Source organism: Plectropomus leopardus, chromosome 2, assembly GCF_026936395.1.
Source record: "Plectropomus leopardus strain MGB_pleo_1.0 chromosome 2, ASM2693639v1, whole genome shotgun sequence".
NCBI classification, from domain to species: Eukaryota; Metazoa; Chordata; class Actinopteri; order Perciformes; family Serranidae; genus Plectropomus; species Plectropomus leopardus.
The window spans coordinates 330228-349038 of NC_142177.1; the positions used below are offsets into that span (position 1 = coordinate 330228).

The 18811-nt window shown below is 39.4% G+C and overlaps 1 protein-coding gene across 3 annotated transcripts in view; it reads left to right on the top strand.

The window, feature by feature from the left end:
* Positions 1-18811, top strand: part of LOC121951505 (dihydropyridine-sensitive L-type skeletal muscle calcium channel subunit alpha-1-like) — a 240275-nt gene that overhangs the window by 159042 nt on the left and 62422 nt on the right. For all 3 annotated transcript variants that reach the window (XM_088082423.1, XM_088082426.1, XM_088082429.1), the window contains exons 24-25: positions 1589-1735; positions 2125-2326. In XM_088082423.1, coding sequence (XP_087938549.1) covers positions 1589-1735; positions 2125-2326 — 349 coding nt within the window. The remainder of the gene's footprint in view (positions 1-1588; positions 1736-2124; positions 2327-18811) is intronic.

An 18811-nucleotide genomic window follows, 5' to 3' on the forward strand; every position in this document is an offset into this window, starting at 1 on the left:
CATTTTTATGCTGACGACACCATTATTTATTGCTGTACAACCTCACTCACTCAGGCTTTTGAGTTTTTACAAGCTGCTTTTAATGTTATCCAGTCTCGCTTAAATTATCTCAAATTGGTTTTAAACACAGATAAAACCAAGCTCATGGTTTTCTCTCATTCAAATGTGTTAACACAGAACATTACAAATATTATGACATCTAAAGGAACATCTATAGTGCAGGTTTTAAATTACAAGTATTTGGGTTTTATCCTAGCTTTCATTAAAAGCGCATATAAATAATCTGGTCACTAAACTCTGGGTGAAGCTTGGGTTCTTTTTCAGAAATAGAACCTGCTTCTCTCTCAAGGTCAGAGAAAAACAAGTGACAGTAACCTTCTTGTACATTCTTGACTATGAGGATGTGCTTTTTTTGGATGTGCATCCAAATGTCTTCAGTCCTTGGACACTGTTTTTCATTCAGCACTGACATTTGTCACTGGATGCAGTTGTCTCACCCACCATTGTGATTTGTACATGAAATCAAACTTGCCCTATGTGTTTGCAGATACACATATTGGCTCAATCTAATTTATAAGGCTCTTTTAGGCTTGTTTCCCCCTTATTTGTGTGCTTTATTGCAGAAAACAAGCAGTTGCTATGCCTTGCATTCTTGTGCAACTCTTCTTTTATCTGTTCCACCAAATTCTGTCCTTATCCAATTTTGCTGCCCCCTCTGCGTGAAACACTAAATTGAAACTCTCTGAACTTATTCCACTCAGGGCTTCCCGTTCTATCCTGAGGGACAGACAGTGTGAGACCATTGAACAGTGCCTGTGTTTTAAATCTTAATTTTTTTATTTGCTGTTGTGTTTTAGCACCCGCACATCTTACTGAAAACAGTATTGCATCTACAACCAAAACTGTATGTATTAATCTGTACTGTCAGCTCTATGTTACTGTTTATGACGTGCTGCCGACCTCTTGGCCAGGTCACCCTGATCCTGATGTCAGTGGTTTTTTTTTATATGGTTAAATAAAGATTATATGCATCAGCTGACCAATCAATAAACAGACTGCAAATAAAGGGTTGTGTGATAACAACAAAAACAACAACAACAAAATCTATTATCCTATATATTCCACTCAGTGCACCTCCGGGAGTCCCCTCTCTCCCTGTCTCTTCTGCTCACACTCCTGGGACAGGAGCGGAAGGATAGAGGGCATAATTTGAAGAGTGGAAAACCCCATCTTTGAACAGAGAGAGGGTTACCATTCCCCTCCTAAAGCCTGCGATATGTGATTAAAAGCTATGAAAAAAGAAAGTGGACCTTGAGTAGGATTTACCAGATACTCTTTTTAGCAAAAGCAAGGCCCTTGCTGATTGTTTGGATGTCATTAACAAGGACAGGTCCTGACAAGTACTAAAAAGGATTGTCATTGTCTCCCATGCAGCAAATGAGACACAACAATATAGGTCCTAACTTATGTCACAACTGCTAGCTACAGAAGCTAGAAAGCTCATTGTTTCATAGGTTGTCAGTTTTAGTAAAGGTGATAATAAAGATGATACTGTCTGTCTGTCTTTCCCTTCCACTTGGTGGTTCAGAGGCTGGTACATAAAGTACCAAGAAGGAGCACTTCATGAAGTGGAGATCCACAAGAGGGAGTGGACCAACTCAGAACTAAACTTTGACAACATCCTTAATGGCATGCTGGCTCTTTTCACCATTTCTACCTTTGAAGGATGGCCAAAGTGAGTTGTGATCTGTTCTGTGCCAAGCACCTTCTATATAGTTTAGTCAGCGGAATGAGAAAGATATATATATACACTCTTTTTTTGATTTGGGGTTTTGTCTTGATATTGCATGTGTGTGGCCTTCGCCATAACCACCCCCCATCCTCTGGAACTCCTTCCCCCCGTGCAACCGTGCCTCTGACTCACCTCTAGCATTCAAAAACCTGTTAAACACCTACATCTTTCAACAAGCATTTAACCTCCATTAACCTCCATCAACCATTTCACCTGTTCATTTGGTTTTTGTTTGTCTTATGTGTTTGTAAGACAGAGTTTGATGAAAAGCGCTATGTAAAATCGATTTATTATTATTATTATTTGTTTGTGACTGTTTGCTTTTTACCTAGGTTACTATATAAAGCCATTGATTCAAACTTGGAGGACAAAGGCCCAGTGTACAACAACCGAGTGGCCATCTCAATCTACTTTATCATTTACCTCATCCTTATCGCCTTCTTCATGATGAATATATTTGTGGGCTTCGTCATCGTCACCTTCCAGGAGCAAGGAGAGCAGGAGTATAAGAATTGCGAGCTGGACAAAAACCAGGTATGTTAAAAGTGACTGGAAAGAAAATTAAAAACGCTTGTGCAAAAGGGCAAGGTCAAGGCTGAGCACAGACACACATACATGTACATAAACACTTAGCAATTTAACTTGAGGATAGAAGCCACACCAGTGAGAATGACACAGTCTAACATGAGCAGATTTTCCTCTAGTTGTAAGACATTGCTTGTTGCTTCAAGTGCAGTAAAACCCTTGTATGTAAAGGTGACAGTACAAGCAGTTATTGAAAAACTGTAAGTGCTGTATATTTCATAGGGATGCAATGATTTATTAGCTGAATTACTGTCATTTGCGTAGCAATTCAGATGACATTCACCAGTGGCACTGACAATTTAATTTGTTATTATGGAGGTAAATCTGTTCCATCTGATTTTGAAATTAAAAAGACACTGAATTTGTAGCACTGAATATTTATGTATTGAAAATATGTATCTGAATTTCTTTTTTTTTTTTTAATTCTTCAGATTTCCAATTACACATTTTCACTCTTATTTTCAATGTTCACAAATTCAGAACCAAAACTTTACATTTTAAAAAGTTCAAATATATTCAAGATGCTGATATTCAACAGGCCAAATTCAAATGCAAAATACAAGGTGTAAAATTCAATTAATATATTTTCAAGTTGCTCAAATTCAATAGGCCAAATTCAGAGGGCCAAATATGAGGTATACCATTCAGAGTAACATCTGGGAACCCAAGGATTAGCAGTCGATTCTAGATTGGGTCAAACCAACATCCAATCAAACAAGCTACGCTCCATTGGTTACGTGATGCCAATGCCAGAAAATTGTCAGCTGATGTTGCAGCTATGGCAACAGCCCCAGCAATGGTGCTTCAGTGAGTGTATAAGCTCTTCTATTTGTCAGTTTTGGTGTTTGTTTTTGTACGATTTGGAATAGATAATAACTTGACACTTACACCATAACAGAATTTATTGGACAAATTCTACGCAGAACTTTTAATTATGTGACATTTGATGAAATTGTGTTAGCACTGTTAACATTATACATTATATTATGTGGTTACTGGCAGTGCTACTACCTGACACTGTCCTAGTTTCATGCTCATTTTGACTGGTCCTGTTTTCACGCAACCCTGCCTGTGCGAGTTGTAACTGGATGCGCCAAGTGACAGTCTGCAGTCTGTGACTTCTGTCCAAGTGCGTTCTCATCTGACGCTGTCCAGCTACGTTCCAGTTGGATGCAAAAGGTGGCTTTTTGTTTTGAAGAGTTCGGAGTGGGAAAGGGCAGGCTGTCCTGGCTCTGATCCAACACCCATCACTTGGTCAGCTCACTCTCCGTGGTCAGACACAGCTTTGCTTCAGCACTCTGTTCACAGATCATTTGAGGACATTAAAACACACAAACACTAACTTCAAACAAAACTTTACAGGGAAACAAGGAACCTCTACCATTCTTCCTCGTGGATCTGGGAAAAATCTCTCACAGCCAACTTTATCTGAATCATCTCTCTTAATTACTTTTGCAGACTGCCATTTAAACTAACACAGCTGCTTAACCTAGGTAAGACCAACCAACCTAGCCTAAAGCCATGCAGGACAGCCATGCAGGACAGGATGCTGTGACCCCTGTCAAAAATCCAACCAAAATGCTTTAAATCTTATTTAATTTTCTTTAATAGCCTGCAATTTGAATCTAGCTGCTGCTAATAGGCGATGTCTCGTTTCTCCAGGTGGCCGTGACCAACACCAAAACATAAACTTGAGCCCATATCATGGTCAGGGTGAAATAGAGCTAAATTTTAAATCATTTGACATATCATTGTTAAACTTTGTGGTTACAATTTCTATGAAGACCACAACTATGTTGCATTATGAAGGCATTGACAATTATAATGCTTTATGGCTACACTCATAAACACACGATGCTCACTGATACACTATATCAACAGTCATTAAACACTATAGGAGTGACTTATAATAATTTATGAGTGCCAAGGGTCTTATGGATGCACTTGACTATTTATAAACTAGAGGTTGACCGATAGTGCTTATAATGCATTATAAGCTCACGTATAGGCACATCAACAATCAACTGTAGCAAGGACTCATAGTATGCTATGCAGTATCAAGTTATTATTGTATGTGTTAAATGACGCGAGGTACATATTGATGCATTTAAAATAATTCACGCTTTATCGTAATGTTTCATTGTTGGTGTTAAGTGCAGGGCATAATTTTCATCTATAAGAGTATAGATTGTTTTCATTATAGATCAGTTTAATCATTTTCATGCATTTATAAGAATAAGTGTTTTAGGTAACACTTTCTATGAAGACCACATCTGTAATGCATTATGAGGGCATCCATAGTGAATAATGCATTTATAAAGCTTTATGACAACACTCATAAACACACATAGTACTTACTGATGCACTATATCAACAGTCATAAAACATGATGTGACTCATAGAGATTTATAAGTGGCAACTGTCTGATGGATGCTCTTGAGCAAGAAACTAGAGGCTGACTGATGGGGCTTTTAATGCATTTTAAATACCTATACTCACCTATACACACATCAGCAATCAACTGTAGTAATTATAGTATGCTATAACAGTCCACTCAGTATTGTAAGTTATCATTGTATGTGTTAAATAAAGTGATATATTTAAAATAATTTATGCTTTATTATAATGTTTCATTGTAGATGTTAAGTAAAGAGTAACATACATTTACAAGAAGCTATACTGCATCATAAGTATTACTTACCATACACTAGAATACTGTGGAAAATACATTCAAAAGGCTGAAGTCCGACACTCTCAGACATCTAAAGACAATGGTTAGCCTACAAGCTAACCGTATGTTTAAGCTAAAGATTGCATAGGTTAAAAAAATACATGATTATGTGATATATGAATTCTGAATCTAGCAATCTTAAGCTGAACCATACGCTTAGCTTGCATGCTAAAAGCAAAAAATCAAAATAAATGATAAATAATTAATTAATAAATATAATCAAAATTACCATACTAATAGTAAAGGTTGAAGAATTTTGGAGCTCTTGACACAGTAGATGGCAATTCGTTCACTCTCATGCAATATGAAGCAGACAGCAGGTATGATTCCAAAGGAAAAAATTTTAAAAAATAAAAGAAAGTAAAGCAAAACAAAACACTCAAGGATGTGTAATTTTGTGAGTGTGTGTGTGTGTGTGTGTGTGTGTGTGTGTGTGTGTGAAGAGACAAGAGTGAATTGGCTAACAACATATGCTACAAGATGCCAGATCAAAGATGATCTCAGAGAGGGCACAGGCCTTGCCTAACCACAAAAAGTAGCAAAGAAAAAAAAAGAAATGTAAGTTCCTCCTCTGTGTGCTTATGTTGAGAGCCAATTTGTGAGTATGTGAGTATGTTTATAGGATCTAAAGTGTATGAACGGTGCCTTGGTTAGCAAAAACAGTGTGTGGTTGCATGCAAAATATTTTCTGTGTGAAGCATTAGCAAACAAAAATTCGACCAACCGATAACTGAATTACAAATAGATCCCAACAATTACATATTCAAAAGCATAAAATCAATACATAATACACATGACACGACACGACAAAAGACAAAGTAACAGTCTTGGTTAGCCCGCACTTATGTCCTAAGGCTATGCCCAGGTGTTACGTGCCAATCCAGAGTTTGGATAGAAGAGTTCTTTGAGGAAGGAAGTTCAAGTTCAGCCCTCGCTATGCTGTTCCAATGATACAGGAGGAGGCTGGCTATTACTACAGGGCCGGCTCTACCCAATTTGGTGTCCTTGCCCCCCACAAAACAATTCAATGACAACAGCCAACTGAGCAATCACGACAGTTTAATTTTAGCAACAACAAACTCAACAGTAACACTCAACAATAACAACAGTTACTTTGTCCAGTGTATCTTTCAACAAAAGACTAAAAGTTTACACGTCTGGACTTCCTGGCAGCAAAGGCATCTATGGTGTCATCAAATGACACATGCCTAGACATCTTGCGGTTTATACTCATCAGGGCAAGTCCATTTAAACGCTCCTGAGACATGGTGGATCTCAGGTACGTTTTGATGAGCTTCAATTTGGAGAAGCTCCTCTCTGCAGCAGCAACTGTCATGGGAATGGTGACAGCAATCCTCAGGGCGACCCACATATTGGGGTAAACTTCTTTCAAATTCTTCTCCTGTAGGAAGCTGAGAAATTCAAAAGTTGTCATTTTGGCTTTTTCCAGGGCTGACTGCCCACCACAGCTTAGGGGGTTGCTGAGTGTCTGACGTTGTCTTAGCTCCTCATTGGGCAGGTCAGGGAAGTTGACAAGTATGCCAAACTTCTTCTCAACTTCACCCAATGTCCCAAATCTTTCCTGCAGTGACACAATGGAGACATCCACCACCACATTGAGGAAGGAAATTTCCATTATCTTTAGGGCGTCTGTCATTTCCTGGTCAGGAACCTCATAGGAGAACTGTTTCTTTGTTTTTCGCAATCTCTTCTGCTTAAGGACAGCCTCTACATTCATCTTCTCGCACATCTCCTTGGCACACACTAATGCAGAAGAAAACCCACTGTCTCTGTAGGCTACAAGGGAGGCTTTAGTTCTTCTCAGAAGGTCAACTGCAACATGCATTTGCATTGTGACTGGCTGCAATAATTTGCTGACATGTTGAATCTTAGTCAGGATGTCATGCCACACCACACCACCACAGATTGAGAATCTGTAAGATCCAACCTCTTCAGCCCGAGTTTGTGCCTTGATTTTTATTGTTGGGTCTGTGGCGTTGTCCCTCACCTCTATAAGTGCATCTTGGACTTCTGCAGCCTGGTATCTCACAGCCTCTACGCTGTTGATTCGACTCACCCATCTTGTATCTGACCAGGATTTCAGGGTTTTGGTCACATGTTTTTTTTAAATGGAGGCCTAAAACAGTGTGAACATCTTCTGCAGGTAGCCAAAGTAGCAAGTGGCATCAGGAGAGCTTTTTGCTGCATCAGCTACCACCAGATTCACTGTGTGTGCTCCGCATGGCACAAATAAAGCCCTTGGGTTTTTTTCTAGAAGCCTGGCTTGGACTCCTTTCCTCTTCCCTTTCATATTTGCTCCATTATCATAAGACTGCCCTCTACAGTCTTCAAATGGGATGCTGAGCTCTTCAAGTCTATTGAGAATGAGGGTGAAAGGCTTTCTCCAGTGGACTCCTTTGCCTCAAGGAACCCCATAAAATATTAAATCTTTTATTTGTGGGGTGTCCTCAACTGCAACATGTCGAATGATGACAGAAAGTTGCTCTTTATGGCTCAAATCAGGGGTGCAATCCGAAATGATTGAGAAGTACTCGTTTTGTCGAATTTCTTTGACCATTGCCTCCACAATCTTTCCACCAATGCAATCAATGAGTTCATTTTGAATATTTTTTCCCAAATAGGATGCATGGCTAAAGCGTGTTTCCACGTCAGCAACATGCTGCTTCAATACAGGATCAAACTTTGCCATGAGCTCTACTTCTTTCAGGAAGTTGCCGTTATTTGGTTCATGAAGTATGTCTGTGGTTCCAATATTTTGCTCTGCCAGTGACTGTATGATGGCCACCAACCTGGTTAGGACTTCACGCCACCTCCTCCTTTCAGCTTCTATTAGTGCCATCTCAGCTCTGTCTATTGTTTAGCCCTTGTGAGTTTCAAGTTCTTTCCATGAGGCCGTGTGCTTCAAATGATCTGGACTGTTCTCATGAGATTTTAGAATGTCGCTGCAATTTTTCCAGTCATTTAGTCCATCACTGATTAGTTTGTATGTTTTCTATGAGAAGAGCTTACAACAGAAGCAGTATAAACTGTTGGTTTTAATGGAATATATCGTCCAACTCCTCTTGATCCTTTCTCCATTGATTAATTGTCTATAGAAGTAGTTGTGATGGCAACTTCTCCCATCTTCTCTTTTTGGAAAGTCAGAGTCTGATGTTAGCTGATATGGGCCTCTGTGAACTAACTCCACCCTCACCTTATCAGACAGGGATGGCCAGTCAGCAGGGTCTAAAGGTGCTGCCTTGAGAGACTCGTCGTGTACTTCAAGTTGTGTTGACATTGTGTCCTCAGACTGTTGAACAGTGTATACAGTGCTTGTTCCTTCACCTGCAAGAAAATCAAACACACATGCAAATTTAAATATTAGTCCTTCAGCATCACATAACGATTTACAAATTACAGGGCATCAGGCAAGAAACACATCTGAAGCATAAATTATGAATAACAGTATTGTTCAGTAATGTGACTGCAGCTGTAACATGTAATTACAGAACTCACCTGCTTCAAGCTGACTTTCAGAGGTGGGTGGTGTGGTAAAGCTTGATGCAATAGTGCTGCTGATGCTGCTGCATGGCACCTGACATGTAGCTGTATTCAAACGTAGAGAAGACATCCATACTGTAACACCACTGCATTAAGTTTGCTGTGTCGTTCTACTTCATTTAATAAACACACTTTATTTTATTTGACTAGTAACTTCATTACTGTAATTACCATTTACATTAACAATAATAACATCAACAACAACATAGCAGTGTGTCAGAGACCACAAACAATAAACTCACATGCTTCAGGGATCGGTGTTTGTGTGGATGTTTCATCAAAAGGCACCTCTCCAGCAGCTGTTTGGAGCATCTGTAAATATTTTCTGAGTGCATCTAGACAGATATAGAGTAGATATATTTATGACTGTACAAGCAAAAAACAAAAAAAAACAAACAAAAAAACCCAGCAGCTGCTGCAGCTTGCATTTTCATCACCTGGCTACTGAATTTCAGCAATCATTCAGCACAATATCAAACGTAATAAGTACAGTAGGAGGGGAGGAGGAGAGCTAAGCAGCAGCAACAGTGACACTGTGCACACAGTTGTTAATAATAGTAATGGTAAAATTAATTTTCAATTTTATAATGACGTGATGAAACTGTAATGCAATATCAGACTGGACACACAGGCAGGGATAATAACTGTGTAAAAAACTATCCTATAATGGATGGAATAAACTAACTTTTACATTCTTCTCATCACAGACATAAACAGCGCAGATGCAGTGCATTTCACATTAAACATCACAGAGTACAGCCAGCAGAAAGCTGTGTTTTATTATATTTTAAAAAAGAAAGCCAGATATACGAGTGAACTGATCATAGTCGGCCCATCCTCAGCTGACTGGTGGCGCATGCGGGTGATTTGGCCTCTATTTTGATCCCTCTCATAATTTATCAATCCTTCTTAGTCGCTATCAGTGTGTGTCATTATTTTTTTAGCATGTGAAGTCAGCATTGCCCATGCCCAAAGTCCTTCTCTGGCGCTGTTAAACATTACTTCAACATAGCTAGCTCAAATAAAATGTCTTCACACAAAACAGCATAAAAAAAGAGAAGGCATAATGTTACCTTTATATTGCGACTTCTTCTTCTCCTCCTCTTTTCTTCTCTTTCGGTTCTGCGCACCGGATTTACAAATCCATCACTTGAACGTGACCGTCTTTCAATTGACCTACCCTGACCTGACCTCTGACCCGCACCTCCACACCCAATAACGACACATCACGTGCTCACACATAATTTACGAACATGTCACTGTTTATTTATTTGTAATGTTAATGTATATATATTTTTTTTCTAGACAGAAAACACTAAGTGAGGGCACCAGTGGGCATAGAAAATTATTTTATTTAAATTTATTTTACTTTGCAGGTTTTTAACATATTTTCGCGTTCTGGAGAGTTGAGTTAAGACAAGGTTGTAGTTACTGCTGAAACATAGGTGTGAGAGTGTGGTAAGGGCATAGCAGGTCCTCCAGACCTACAACCTTCCTCTGTGGAGGTTCAGGAGCAAGAGAGGGAAGAAAGCAGAAGTTTCTCCTTTTGGTTTGGTAACATGCCGAGGGGTCACAGTAGTAAACCAGTCATTTTTTAAGTAATGATGGGTATTGTTGGGATTTTATTAATACCAATAGGCCTACCGATACTGCTTATCAATACAGATAATTATTGTTACTCTTTTTGATACTACTAATTGATACTAACTACTTGATACACTAATTTAGTGCAGAAATGAAAAAAATGACATGTAAACCTGTGAAAAAAGTTATTTTGTTTTTGCCACAAACTGGGCAACTCAGTGATTTTTACAACGTCTTATTTGATACTTGCTATTCAAATTTCCTTTGACAAACTATTTACACAAACTGACATCACCTGTTAGGTTTATCCCCTTTCCTGTATGACTAATCATGCAGCTTTTTCTTTAACTGACCCTACCTCCACGAACTGCAAAGTTTCATCACAACATAACTTCTTCATGTAAATTTTCAGTTTCCTTTGAGTAAGGAAACATCTGTCCTTGTTCATTAATGTTTATTGTTATTAGGGCAAATTTAATTCTTAGCATACCTATCAGCAGTTATTCAGCTTACCTAAACTAGCTTCACTTCACTGAAGTGATGGGCACTCTTTCACGATAAACTCGCCAGCAGCCCTTTGTAATTCTGTTGTTTTTTCCTGTGTCATTTCCCCTCATTCTGTGATGGTAAATGGGACATGGGTGTCTGACTTCCATCTACTGAGAACGAAGCGGAGGCTGCTGCTTTTCTGAAATCATCTATGGGATTGAATAAATAAACCAGAACATAATGTGTTAACATCTGTTACCTGTTTTTTTAGTTTTGTTACTCCTCTTAACATTGCCTTCAGAGCCACTGGCGCTTGGAGGCTTCACCACTTGACTAATGTTAGCATTAGCTGCTTTACTAAAGCTATCAAAGATGCTGCACTGCTACATATTGATGGTATGCTGCATTTGCAGATACCTTTTGACAAGTTTGCATTAAGCTGCACCATTGTGACTTTTAGAGAAGTGAGCTCACAATCTCGACTGCTTGGACTTGTCCAGTGTTCACCTTACTACCACCACTACAAGCAGAGCAGCCAGCAGCAGCACAACAATAAATGTCATATGTCATCCCCTGATACCAGCAGCTCTGTCACCATGAGGCACAGGTTGCTAGATATGTTAGAATAAGGTTAAAACGGTCAGTACACAGTTTATGTTATGAATACTGATAGAAGCACTGTTTGTCATGGAGCTTATCGGTACTTACTTAACAACCCCAATCATGTACTGGTACCAATTAAGACCAGTTCTCGCTACCCATCCCTAGTTTGAAGATGGGTCCATGGGAAGGGATCCACCCTGAAGTGCCAAAGGTAAGGCACCTTGGGGGCTGGGGGTAAAGGGCACATGGCTGTCATTTTTGTTCCAGAGAACAAAGAACATGCAGTTTCAATCACTGTCCTCTAAATGTAGCTGAACTTACAGAAGATGTCCTCACATGTACAGTTAAAGTTTCTGAAATCATCTGTGCTGTCGAATCCCAACAGCTGGCTAAGTTACAGCATATAGCATCCTTAAGAGTGACTTCAGGAGCTGCAGCAATCTCTGTTCATGTCATAGAAGCATTCTTTGTCACTGCTGATATCCGCTGCTTTTTCCACAGCACAAGAGAACCAAGACAGTGTTTAGATTTGTTTTTTTTTATTTTTGGGGGGGCATGTTTTGTATGGTCCAGCCCCACTGTGCTGTGATTGTCTGAGTTAATGATTCTAGTACTACTATGCTGTAATTGGGTAGTAGACCAGTGCTAATGATTGGCTACTGCATTTTTTTTGACTCTTTGGACTCTTGAAAAGAGTAGTAGAGGAGGAGCTTCACATTTCTACCATGATAGAGTGGTGGAGAAAGAAATGGACAGAGATTGTTGCAGCTCGCAAAAGCTTTGCTAGGTATGCTGTATGCTGTAAAATACCCATTTAAGGGTCTACGTGTGAAATAACATAGGCTACCGGATTGTTTGCTATTAGCCTGCAAACTCATTGTATGTTTCATCTGAAAATCGCTTGAAATATATCATCATAAAACCATATATGGGTGATTTTTCAGCTGCAGCAATTTTTGCATCTCTGGTAAAATTAAGAAAAACAAAAACATGTTTCTTATTTTTTATTTGACTTTGAAAAAATAAATTATATATCAGTCATTATTTTTAGGCCTTGTATGTTGGAGTTATATTACACCTCCTTTGTCCCAGAGTCCAGTTTTGGTCATTCAACCCTACTTAATTATGAATTTTGATGTTGATCTTACATTAAATTCAAATACAAATTAAAGCTGCAAACAGCGATGAATGGGCCCTCGCACCCCAACGCAAGTCAAGGCTACTGGCAGGACTCTGAATGACGCAATCATCCATTTCAGTGAAAGTCTGAAAAAGTATACAGAGACTTTGGACCCTTAAGGGAGATATTTCACATGGTGAATTACTTCCTTTGGACACACAAAATCTGTGGCATCTTGGTCTATATCATTTGTTGAACAAAACATGTAAACTTCATGACAATCAAAGGATAGCTGTGGTACGAGGCATCCCTCCTGTTGACAGTCGGTGGCTCAGTGAGTATCATATTAAAGGACATGTTGATGTGTTAAGGGCTGCAGCCTCATCAAAAGTGTGAAATCTGGGGCCAATTGGTCGATGTAAAGTGAAGTTACAACAGCTTCCTTTTTGGCGGCCACCACTGGGTCTCCATGGCAACAGCGTTCATGGAAAGCCTATACTTCAGAGGGAGGCATCATTAAGGTCTTAAGGTTTTGTCACCAGATTTGAAGCCAATCGTATACAATCTGTAGGTGCATTTCATCAAAGAAGAAGGCATGTAATTTCCATGACATTTCATGTTGCCAGTAGGGGGCGCTAAAAGTAATGGTAATGGTTATCATGTAGATATGTTCAGGGCAAGACAGTCATCAAACATGTGAAGTTTGGGGAAGATTGGACCATGTCCCTCAGAGTTATAAAATACTTCCTGGTTAATAGTGAGACATGGAAATAATTGGCCCAGTAACAACCACACGATGTGAAGAAAACTCACAAATGTAATAGCTTTTTATGTCTAAGGCCTTCAAAGCCATTTTGGCACATCAGTGCAGCGAAGTTTGGTGAATAATATGTAAGTTTGGCAACAGCGTTTGATGAAAACTCAAAAGTGTAATTTCTGTGCATCTTTACAGTATTCTAATTTAATATGAGGTTAATTGAGTTAACCTGCTACAGGGGAAAAATCAAAGAGTAAAAAAAGTAACTTCCTGCTACCAACAGGTGGTGCTATGAGTATGATTCAAAATTGCACTGCAGATGTCTTCAGGCCTGGACTCTTATCAAATCTGTAAAATTTTGTAAAGATCTGACCATCGGGGGCGATGTTTTTGATGTCATGTCAAAACATCAAAATTGTCCACCCGACTTCGGTAACGCTTTTCAATGAAAACTCTCAATATTCATTTTCAAGTATCATCAACGTCTTAAAGATTTTTTGAGACCATTTTGAGATCAATTGAGTCAAACTGCTAGGAGCTGGACATCTTATTGTAAAACTTTGCTTTTCTTGTGCCAATTGGTGAAACTCTCATTATCACTTAAAATTGTCATACAGATGTGTTCGAGGCGGAACGCCCATTAAACATGTTAAGTTTGGGTCATATTGGACCATTTACAGCAGAGTTATATACCACTTCCTGTTTACTTCCTGGTTCATGGCAGAGCATGCAAATTAGATGCCTCATACAGTTCGCACGGTGTGATAAAAACTCATGATTTGAATAACTTTTGCTGTCAAACAGCATTTTAAGACCCCTGAAAATGGCCAAAAATACACCAAAATTACAACTTCAAATCAAAATGGCTGACATCCTGTTGGTTTTACGGTATGCCTCCAAGAGACTTTTTTGTAGGTAATGGGGTGTTTCACAGGCCTCCAAAGTTTCACAGCTCTAGGTAAACCGCGACACAGGAGCTGCTTCATTGAAAATCAGTAGGGGGCGCAACTAATACATTTCCTCCCACCCACACACTAGTCCACCAGACCTGATAAGACTGCAAAGTTTCATGACTTTTTGAATATGTTAAAGCCCTCAAAAAGGCAATTCATTTGAGAGAGAAAATAAATAAAAAAAATAAAATAAAAATAAAAATAAAAATAAAAATAATAATAATAATTCTTTCAGTTTCAAGAGGGTACTCACACCATTCGGTGCTCCGGCCTTAATAACATATAACTTTCCATTTATCAGTTATATTAATGTCTTTTTTCCACAAAAAGAACGCCTGTTCCTTGGGGTCACTGTCATTTCCACCACATGGTACAAATTGTGAATCAAGAAAGTTTCCGTAGGATTTGTATACTTGACCACAGGAAAAGTCAGTTAAACAAGAGGACATGGTTGGAGGAGAGTGTTAGCAACATGGCACTAACTGAAATAAAATATCAAGGTAATTGTTTGTGAAATCAAAAATATGTTTATTGGCTGTCATTTCCAAACAGCTTATACTTCATTTGAAATTACAAACAATCAGAAAAATAACACTTTATATACAGTATACTTAATGGTAACTCTAAAATTACCATTACAGGTTAAACTAAGCTACTATTTTTTTGTGTTATTTTGATTACTTGGTTTAATGTGATGGAAAAGACAAATTGTGATGGAAATGATGGCCAGTGTTAAAAATGCCTTTCAGTTGGCTTATATCACTGCAAAAAGTGCATGTTAAATTGAACAAAAAAACTTAATAAGCTAATTCATATTCTAAGTTAAAAATGTGCAAATAGTATTTGATAACTACAGTAGAATGGATGTCAAAATGTGAAACCTTTGTTTTTTCTTTAGATGGTATGCAAGACCACAATAGAGAGATCAAAAGCATACAGGGAAAGCATTAAATCAGATCCAGTAACATACCAGGAGTTCCTCAGAAAAGACAGAGAAAGATACCTGGAAAAAAAAGGAAAAAGTTATTGTTAAACCTGTGTCAGAACTGTCAGTGAGAGAGAAAAGAAAAATAAGACGACAATAGTGGACATCTCAACACAACAGATGCAAAAAGTTGAAAGCAGTAGCTACATTTGGGAGATTTATACACACAAGATAAGGCAATGGCTTTTGATTAGAAGAACTCTGTTGTTTTACAACTAAAAAAAAAGAAAAAGAAATATCAAAATATGCACACTGGTAAAGATAGACAAGTCATCGCTAGTTATTGTTTCAGTTTGCTCTGCCTCATCTAGACTATACAAACTGGACGGTTGAGTATTACCCTTACTCACAGGTCTTCCTCTCCAATTAAATGATAGCAGAATATTTTTGTGTCAACTCCTTAAACACTATTCATGTTCAAAAATACAACATATATTCTGGATATAAAGTGCAAACTTAACCATAACTTTCAAACACTTAAATTATAATATTTATATAGTGTAGCTTTTCAGAAACAAATGAAATTACAGTATGAAAGTATGAAAATCCAGGAACACCCCCCCCCCCTTTTTTTTTCACTTCACATTATAGAACATAATATATTATATATATTGTGTTCTACTGTATATATATATTTCCTTTAACATTTTCTACACATTATAAAGCATATATTTTCTTTAACATTTTCTCCATTCTCTTTAATTTGCATCCACATTTTTTTTTTCATGTCACTGTCCCCTCATTTACTCACAAAGTCATTCAAGTATCTAGGTTTCTGAACTACTCGTCCAAACCTTGTAGTAACACTGTAATGGTTACCAGTCTCTCCTGTATCCACAGGCCTTATTGGGGTCAGATCAACTGTCTCAGTGTCCATGGCCCGCCGGAGGTAACAGTGATTCCGTCACAGGACACTGCCTGAGTCCAGTTCCATATTGTAGGATCGATGACTCAATGGGGTCATCACGGTTGCTTTCTTTCAGGTTGTGTTTGGCACTAGTGGCTGAACTCGCACACAGTCTCCAGCTCTTAGTGTGTCCATGCCCTTTGCTGTACGATTGTAGTACTTTGCTTGTCTTTGTTGGTTATGTATGAGTGCTGCTTTAATGTCCATCACCTTTGGCCTCAAAAGACTCTCTGATAGGCAGCAGAGTCCCCGTCCTTCTACTTAAGAGCCTCCGTGCTGGACTTGCATTCAGCCCTTGTGTTGGGGTGTTCCTATGATCCAGTATGGATCGGACAGGTATGGATCCTGTCCGACATTTTTGCCTTTTTTATCAGCCGCTTGGCTGTCTTCACAGCTGATTCTGCCTTCCCGTTATGTTGCGGGTAGCCAGGTCAGGACGTAATGTGAGTGAATTCCCAATTTTGGCTGAATTTTTTTAACTCTCTGGACGAATACTGGGGCCCATTGTCAGAAATGAAAACATCTGGAATCCCCTGTCTGGCAAAGTATGCTTTTAACTTCCTGATAACTGTGCTGGACATTTTGTCTGGGAGGTAATCAATTTCCCAAAAGTTGGAAAAGTAGTCCACTGTTATCAGATAGTCTCTGCCTTCAAAACTAAAGAGGTCAGTACCCAATTTAGCCCATGGTCTGTCTGTGATCTTGTGCGGCTGAAGTGTCTCTTTCTGCTGCTTACGATCTACTGACCTGCATATGTCACACTTTGTCACAAATGTTTTTATGTGTTCATTCATGCCTGGCCAATAGATGCATCCTCTTGCCCTTCTCAAGAATCCCTCAATCCCCAGATGTGATGAGTGAATCTGTTGAATAATGTCCGCCTGTAGTGATTCAGGGATGACAACTCTCTCTCCCCTGAAAACAAGTCCATCCTGGATGCCCAGTTCATCCTGAAAGGAGAAGTAATGCATTATGCCAACAGGTACATCTTTCTTGTTTTGTTCCCACCCTTTCTGTATGGTGTTGATCAGGGTCTGCAGATTTCTGTCTGTCTGTGTTGCAGCACATATCTCACTCAGCCTCTCTACTGAGATTGATACAAATGCCACCATGTTGACAACCTCAATCTCCAAGTCTCTCTGGCTCTTGTGACTGTCTTTCAGATACGCTCTGCTCAATGTGTCGGCCAGTAGCACTGTCACGACCTGGAACATAGGTGACATTTAGGTCATATTTTTGCAGTCTCAACAACATTCTCTGAAGTCGTTTCGGTGCATTCCACAGTGGTTTTTTGATGATATTTTCAAGTGGTTTGTGGTCTGATTCTACATTAACAGGTCGGCCATATGTATACTGATGGAACTTTTCCATTCCAAATACTATAGCGAGGCACTCTTTTCAATCTGGGCATAACCCCTTTCCGTCAGTGTTAGTGCCCTGCTCTCATATGCCACACGCCTGCCATTTTGTGTCAAAGCTGCTCCCAGCCCGGTTTCACTGGCGTTGCACTGCAGTGTCAAGTCAAGTCGAGCCCATTTTATTTATAGAGCCCATTATCACAAAACATGATTTGCCTCAGAGGGCTTTACAGTGTACGACATCCCTCTGCCCTTAGACCCTCACATCACCCAAGGAAAAACTCCTGAAAAAGAACGGGGACGGGAAAAAAAAAAGGAAGGAACCTCAGGAAGAGCGGTAGAGGATGATGAGGGATCCCTCTTCCAGGACGGACAGACGAGCAATAGATGTCGTAAATAACAGTGTCAGCTCCATCTCTGGCTCATAGTATTTTAAGATCGGTACCTGTGTTATTTTGTCTTTTAGTCTCTTGAATGCACTCTCCTGCACATCAGACCACTCCCACAGACTTTCCTTGTGTGTGAGCTGCCTCAGTATCTCACAGTCATCTGAGAGGTGTTCATAAAACTTGGCTAAATAGTTCACCATTCCAACCAGTTTCTGGACACCTTTAACATCTGTAGGTGGTGACATGTCTGTGATGGCTCGAACCTTCTCAGGATCGACTTTCAAACCCTGGGCAGTGAGAAGGTGTCCGATATAAGGCACCTCCTGCTTTCTGAGCTTGAATGCTTTCTGCATTCAACTTGATGTTCCTCTCTCTGCATCTCTGAAGGAACTGTCTGAGTTTGCTGTCATTGTTTACCCTTCTTCTGTGAAAACATCATCCGCTATGATGTGGATGCCTGGCAAGCCTTCCAGTGCTTGCATCAGCTTGCGTTGAAAAACCTCTGGCGCTGGGCTGATACTCATTGGCATCCTGAGCCATCTAAATCGCCCAAGAGGTGTGGCAAAAGTAGTAAGGTAGCTTGATTCTGCTGCTAGCATTACGTGTGAGAATCCATGTTTTACATCACAGATAGTGAAAATGTTTGCCCTTGACATGTGTGGCAAAATGTCATCTATAGTAGGCAGTGGGAAATGGTTTAGTTTCAGAGCCCTGTTTAACAGTCTTGGGTTGATGCAGATTCTGGGCTTTCCATTTGGTTTCTGCACAGATACCATGCCACTTATCTAATTAGTACCGCAGTCAACTGGTGCAATAATCTCTCTGTCCACAAGACTCTGTCATTCCTCCCGTAGGGGTTTCATCATCACTTCAGGAACTCTTCGCTTTGGGAGTTTCACAGGTTTGACAGTGGAGTCAATATCTATCCCCCTGTGAACACATCCTTGAATTCAGTCTGTATCTCATCTAAAAGTCCATGTAGACTCATTGTTGTCTA